General features: G+C 35.3%; 1 protein-coding gene across 12 annotated transcripts in view; it reads left to right on the top strand.

The window, feature by feature from the left end:
* DDX60 (DExD/H-box helicase 60) overlaps positions 1–7,642 on the top strand; it is a 50,359-nt gene that overhangs the window by 40,507 nt on the left and 2,210 nt on the right. For 5 of the 12 annotated variants that reach the window (XM_075149372.1, XM_075149370.1, XM_075149374.1 and 2 more), the window contains 5 exons: positions 66–187; positions 1,437–1,584; positions 3,961–4,103; positions 5,073–5,224; positions 7,526–7,588. In XM_075149372.1, coding sequence (XP_075005473.1) covers positions 66–187; positions 1,437–1,584; positions 3,961–4,103; positions 5,073–5,224; positions 7,526–7,588 — 628 coding nt within the window. Of the gene's footprint in view, positions 1–65; positions 200–1,436; positions 1,585–3,960; positions 4,104–5,072; positions 5,225–7,525; positions 7,589–7,642 lie in introns of those variants that run through there. The other 7 variants (XR_012673520.1, XR_012673521.1, XM_075149375.1 and 4 more) reach the window with 6 other exon arrangements.

Below are 7,642 nucleotides of genomic sequence, written 5' to 3' on the forward strand. Positions count from 1 at the left end.
CCTGAATAGTTGTTGTTTATTTTACACTTTCATATTTAACCCAAGTACTTTCTGTTTTGACATAGGCTCAACTGTTTTTTCAGAAGATGTCCTGGAAAAGCTAGTGCTCATTCTAGCCAACCTATTTGGGAGAAAATATCTTCCAGCCTGCTCAATGAAATATAAACACACATTTTGCCAGTCAAAGGTAGAGAAAGCATCTGTAACTTATTTTGTGTACCACTTCAATTAACTTGTTTCCTTTTGTCCGTTAGACTAGTGTTATTATGGATGTACAGTAGTCTGGTGGGCTAGCAGGTAGCTGCCCACCCAGCCGCTCTCTTACTCCTCCATCTCAACAGGATGGGGGAGAAAATAGGATGGAAATGCTCGTGGGTCGAGACAAAAACAGGGAGATTGCTTACAACTTATGATCATGGGCAAAACAGCCTCAACCTGTGGAAAATTAAATTAATTTGTTGCCAATAGATTATTCAAGTATGTTTTAGTGATGACAGATGATTATATAGTTACTGTCATGATACTGCAAAATGTAAAAGTATAAATGACACAGCATTTCTTTATACAATACAACTCAAGTATCTTTTCCCCAAATGGCAATTTACTTTCTTCTCATCACTCTGCTAGAATTTTGTCTCCGTCTAAGGAATTGTAGCTTTTTGTGACACATACCAATGACCCAGAAGGACACCAGCATGCTCTATGGTACATGACACTGTAGGCTTAGGGCTTTTTCCAAAAATGGGACAATATTAGTAGGATGAGCATTAACATTAGTTATGCACAAAGTTAACTCACCATGGGTACAGGCAGAAAGTGAAACAGTTGTAATGTGCTCCTTTTGGCTTTTTTATGCAAAGCCTTAAAATTTTGGAGGACACAGCTATGGCTGGAACAACAAAGGAAACTTCCTCCAGATGAAGATGCTTATGTGGCCAGTTACCAGCAAGCATTCCAAGAGGAAAAACGTGATTTATTTCTGAAAAGTGGCTAGTCAAGTAAGAGGGCTTACAGGACTGCTGTGGCTAATGGCAGCAAAGCATCAGTCTGTCATGTTGGTAGGGAACCTGTTGAACACCAAAATATGCAAAACAAGATCTGGGAAAGGCAGCCCTTCAAAAGTTCCATTTTAGCTAGCTGAAACATCTTTAATAGAGCTGTTTGCCAAGTACTCTGTGAGTAAAAATCTAGGAATTTTATACTTGCTGTTTATCTTCCATGCCTTTTTCTGCATGAAATTCATGTTCATTTTTAAGATCCATTAATTCTAGATGGTCAGGCAGTCTGACAAATTGGGTAAAGTTTGGAGCTGTACTCTTCCTTCTTTCTACTAATACGCTATGTGTGTACTAATACTTTATGTTTACACCAATGTAGAACTGACACTTTTGGAGAAATTACCTGAATTAAGCAATAAAAACTGCATGTTATTTCAGGTCTTTCTAGAAGATCTGCCAGAAGACTTTGCAGATGCTGTAAATGAGTACAACACCAAAGTAGAGGAAAATTTTGCTCATTTTCTTCTGACAACTGCCAAGCTGGCAGATATTGAACAAGAATACAGACTTCCACTGTCAAAGACAGGTAGGAAGTGAAAAAATAATGCATATTCATAATTTGTGAAATTGATTTTATTAGGAAAGTTAGGTTAATTCTTATTTTCTAAAGAAAAAAATGGTGACCAGACATGCTAATAAAGAGATAAAATTTCTATTTCACTTTTGTTTTACAAGCATTATAGATTATATTGTATATGGTAGAAGTTTTGTACAGGAAAAGGATCATTTTGGTTGCTATTCTTTTATTATTTTGTAAAGGAAATAAAAATCAAAGGGAGTTTTTTATAAAAGGAAAAAATATATTAAGTGTAATTACTGAATAAAAGCCTTTTTATCTAATCATCAATGCATTTGCAGATCCTCACATGCCTGTGATACTTGAATTGGTTTCAGAGTCTTACAAAGGTTAGATTTTCAACATGTGAACAGCCTTAAGATTGAAGTAGCAGTTAAAGAAAAACATTGCACCATTTGTTAAATCAACTAAGTTACTTATGCCAATAAATGATGTCCAATAACCAAAGCAATATGAAAAGGCATGACTATAAAATTACCAAGCAATATGGATTGCCATTGGGTGAAAAATATTTAACTACTCCATAATCTCATGTTACTTCCTGGGAGAGAGATATAAAAGCAATGTAATATACCACTATCCCATTGCCTAGCTCCTCTAAAAATAACATGCCTTCAAAAATACTATTTTTGCAGTAAGAACCACTTTAATTATAGCAGATAACTGTACTTATTAATCCTTTTTTCCTACGCTAGTACAGTGATATTTTTAGTCTCTGCTGTGTACAAATGAAAAAAAAAAAAAAAAAGCCCTAATCACCTTACAAGCTACCATGTCCTATCATCTACTTTGAGTTTCAAGAATGGGGATACCTGGATCATAGAAAGTTTTGTATAAAGTGGATGTCAACTTAATACAAAAGTGAGGCACTGGGGGAGACAAACAGATAAGATGAACACGAAACAAGATTGAATACTACGTATGGCTTGAGATGGTAAATAGCAGTTTTCCATTTCCAGTACAGAGCACTGGAAAGTGTAGCATAATGGTGTAACATTAGCAACACTATAGTGAAATCCTTTTTTTTTCATATTCAATTTAAGATTGCTTATTTTAACAATGGAGGGACCCCCACACCTTGATATATTACCTCAAAAACATAGGACATGAAGAGTTTTAAATCACAGAATGATGGAATTCCAAATTAGAAGAGCAAAGCATGGGATGCCTTGCATTTTCAGGATATATATTCCTTTATATATATTAGTGTTACTAATGCTACTTTTACCCAGGATGTGAGCTGTGAAAATTGAGTTTCCTATTCTACTTTAATGGTGAAGTTTCGTGTTTAAATGGAAGATGTAATATGGTTGCATTCTCCCCATTTTGCTGAAGATGTTTCATTTTGAAAGAAACACTTTCCACTAGATTTACAAAAAAAGAAATGCAAGATCAAATCATGTCCTATAGTTCATGAGGTGGTGGAGACTTTTGTACTTACTTACCGTAACTTGGGGTGAGGCTGCAAAAAAAATACTTTGTGAAACTGCTGAGATTTTTTTATGAATGCCATAAACAGTGTAACTACAGCATACTTACCTTAACACAAAGCAGAAAAGGTTACGGTGTGAGGATTGAAAAGCTCATTGATAATTTGGAAAGAAAGAATAAGTTTCTATTTAGAAAAGGAAAATCAAAAGTACAAATATATTTAGAAATAACTAGACAGGTCTTCTATGGATAGTGATTGAAGTTACAGACAGACCATAAGCCAACTGAAATGCCATGCTGTTGTAAAAACAGAAATTCATACTGGGTTGCATAAAGCAGAGCGCTTGTATGTGACAACCTTCACGTACTTAAGCCCTAACAGGGCCTTAGTTAGAATATTCATTCTTTAGAGCTCCACGCTTCAAGAAAAACGTTGGCTGGGAATCCAGAGGATAGCAATAAAAATTATTAGATGTCTAGCTATTAAGACCTGTGAAAAAAACCTGTTTTTCTTCAACGTAGGACAGAATAAAAGATGGAGGTAAAATAAGTCTTCTAGCAGTAACATTACCTTTGTTTTTGGCACAAGTTCATGCTATTAGCAATTTTGGCTACAGATGAGTCAAGGAGAAAGGCTTAAGTTGCGAGGGGGCGGGATTGAGACATAATTATTCTCACCACTATAAAGCCCTTTCTTAAATACTATAATCAATTGTGTAGAGGTTCTTACGAACAAAAGAAACAAACATCTATCAAGAAGGATTTAAGTTTAGAAGATTAACTCTATTTCCTATAATTATCTACTGAATGGAAAATTTCTTGCTTTTAAAATAGATTGCTGAAAGGGAGCTTGTGTCTGCATAGCTTACATTGTATTTGAAACTTCTTGTCTAGATTTTACATCTAAGAATTGGCATGGCTCTGAACTAGCATCTTATTTGATGGACAACACCAAAAGCATATCTGCCGTCTCACCTTTTGCATGTTTATCTGGAGTAGTTGATAACGATCTATTTCGTGGGGAGATCATTAATAAAGTAAGTTATTTTTTCATGGGGGACAGAATTTTATTACAGTTCAGTAAAAATAATTTTTTATTACAATCTTCTTGCCTCTGTGTAATATGATGGCACTATGCTCAAATGTCACTCTTCAGGAGAAACAATTTCAAATGTCTCAAAAAAAAAAAATCAGCACTGAGTAGCACCACATCCTCACAGTGCAAGAAACACAGAATAGATGGATGTAGGAAAAAAAATGTGTAAATAGTTCGCTTTCTTGCAAGGCCTCTGTTGCTTTTGACTCTGAGACAAGTAAATCACTCTAAAATTTCAGATTAAAGCCATATTTCCAGTTTTGTTTTCCCCATGTCAGGAGCTTTTTTTAAATCAATCATACAGTGTTCTCAAGGATCCTAGCAAAAAGATGCATTATTGCATCAATCATTTGCTTCTCAACTAGGATTTCTGTCATTACGTTAGATAGCATATGAATTAGCTTAATTGTAATATACATCAACATGTTTACTGTCAGCTTGCATTTTCCTGCAGTCTTCTACATGGGCCTTGTAGCATGAGGGAATTATCACGAATCATAATTCTGTAATAGAAAAGATTAAATTCCTACAACTGGGGATTTGAAATTCACTTTCATCCTTAAAATATTCCATGCTTAAGGTTGATTAATACATTCAAAGCATCAGTAAGAGAGTCTGAATACATGATCTATGCATATGGAAGAATCCTCATCTAAAACTCAAGAGAAATCCAATGACCTAGTCAAACTTTACTCAGAACGTCCCACAGCTGCACTGGCAGTGTAAGCCACTTTACTAACAAACTCTGTCCTATGTCTACAGCCTACATGTACTGGTGCAGATTTTTGGAGTGGGCCAGAATTAGAAGTGTGGAACTTTCCAGTTGTGGGTCTAAAGGGGTAGGTTTGACAAAATAGGCATATAAACAGAAGCACAGTAGCTATTCAACAGATACTACTTTTTTTTTTAGGCTGTCTTACGTTCCCTTGGAGTTAATGTCACAAACTGCCCCCTGCTTTATTTGAGCAAGTATGATAATCAAGGAAGGAGGAGGCCACTCAATGCATATGCACTGGACTTTTATAAGCACGGTTCCTTGACTGCATTGACAACTGATAACTGGTATGTACTACCATTTTTAATACAGTTAAACAGCAGCATTGTTTACAGTATGGTACATAAGTACATCTTTTTGTTTTTAAAGCCTTCTCTCACCAGAACTTAGGGATGGAATAGCTGTTAAATATGATTAGATTATTTGAATGTTTTAATGAGAATAAAACATATACTACATTAAAGTCCAGTGGCAGTGGCTGTAAAGTATTAGCCAGGTATTCAAAACAGTACCGTAAATCGGAAGTCTTGACTTCACTGATACAGGTTATTTTGACAGGCCCTTCAGAAGTTTTTTTTATTTAATCAAGGTTTTTTCACAATAAAAAAGATCAGGAAAGTCCCTGAAATGAGGAAGCCCAATGCAGTGGTCTAGAAGATGGTAACATAGTAGCAGAGAGATGTCAAAAGCTTAGTCAAATAATAAAGACCGAAACAGATTAAAGGAGGAATTCATGATCAGTGTTGAAAGATACAGGCATCCAAAACACAAACTCGTTTCTGGTACAGGAAGATTGTCATCACAGAAACTGACTTTCACAGTAGCAAAGCAAAATTTGCCAGTAATTCAGTATTTGTATCAGTATTGCTTCAATACTTCCCCTTTTCCTAATCTTTTCTAAGCATTTAGCAACTTGTCCTGATAATTCAAATCATACTATCATCTCTCTTTAAAGGAAAAAAAAAAACACTACCCACCAAAAACTCTGTGCCCAAGCTGGTCAACCACTGCCATATCTCATCGTATTTTCATGTTTAAGCCTGTGGTACATGCAGTCTTCCTCTCTTCTTTCTTCCTGGATGACTTATGCTCTAGATTTTCCAAAACTGGAGTTTTAATCTTTTCTTTTACACTCTCTTGCCTATATCTTTTAACACTGACCCTGAATTCCTCCTTTAATCTGTTTCTGTCTTTATTATTTAAGCAAGCTCTTGACATCTCTCTGCTACTATGATGTTACCATCTTCTAGACTACAGCATTGGGCTTCCTTATTTCAGGGACTTTCCTGTTCTTTTTCATTGTGAAAAAAACGTGATTAAATAAAAAAAAAAAATCTGAAGAGCCTGTCAAGGTCTTACACTTGATAGAGCTCCAAACAAATAATCTTTGACACTCTTTCACCTTCCTAATTAAGCAACTTACAAACTGCATCACTCTTCTGTTTCCTTCTTCTCAGAAGCTAAATCTGAGATTTTCTTTCTTTTGCTCTTACCATTTACAGCCCTGTTGTCCTCTTCAATCTTTTAGAGATGCACCTGCTAAATGTGATGTCATTTTCATCGTTGTCACTTTCGCCTTTGAATCTCACTGGCTTTCTATAACCTTGTTAATTGAATCCATCTCTTTATAAAACTTCTAGCTTGCAGTTCTTAATGAAGCCATTCACAGATCTGTTTTATTCCCAACCTCAGGTCAAAAACGCTCAACCACAAGCTCTCTCTCCCAACTATCCTATCAAGTATCTTTTTTTTGCCTTCATGCTCATAACCAGTAATTTTTGAGTAAGAAAATACCACCTCACTCTGCTCCCTGAGGGTACTGTTGGGAGCATATAATATTTTCTGCTTTTTTGTAAGCTCTTACAAAGAAGATTCTAACAAGAACAATTAGAATACACGTTCCATGCACTGCTGTAGGTACAATAGCAGAGTTTGGTACTAATGCCACATTATCAAGAGATGAGGATCAACCCCATCTAATGAAAGATGTCCCTGCCCATGGCAGGAGGGTTGGACTAGATGATCTTTAAAAGTCCGTTCTATTCTATAGGCCCAAACCATTCTATAATGTTATTATTCTCAACACAATACTGATTGTATTGTTATTTTTAAATGTGGTACTCTTAATTACCAGGAACTGAGTTTACTAAGTTGCTTTTCAGTAATCAGTGGTCCTTTTTACAAAATGTAAGGTCTTCATCATCTGTCCTTAACGTAGAAAGCTTACACTATCTCCTGCTCAATTTAGCCAGCAGATTCATCTGAAGTATAGCGTTCCAGTTTAGCTTGTGACAGGTTATTCAAACAGTTGAAACCATGTTCCCAAGATAATATTAATAAATTATCTTTCCAAATATTACTCATGAGTCTTTTATATGTTTAGTATAATTATGGAAATGTGTCTCTACAGCATTATTAATTATTTTAAGCCTATAGTTATTCTACAGTAATCCTCATGAACTAGTACGTCAGTGTTGGAGGCCATGGCATATGCTCTCTGCATCCTTACCCAACTTACATGGCAGGGTTTATTAAAGGTGAAAAGTATGTTATAGAGCATATCCATTTGAATTTTTTTCTTTGTTTAGGTTAAATGAAGGAGATGCTTACTACGCACTCAAAGATTTTTCACTCCTCATTAATTCTATTAGGTATGATAAACTTGTGCTTTGTAATATACAATATATATTTCATCTTTAAAGCAA

Source organism: Calonectris borealis, chromosome 4 (genome assembly GCF_964195595.1).
Source record: "Calonectris borealis chromosome 4, bCalBor7.hap1.2, whole genome shotgun sequence".
Taxonomy (NCBI): Eukaryota; Metazoa; Chordata; class Aves; order Procellariiformes; family Procellariidae; genus Calonectris; species Calonectris borealis.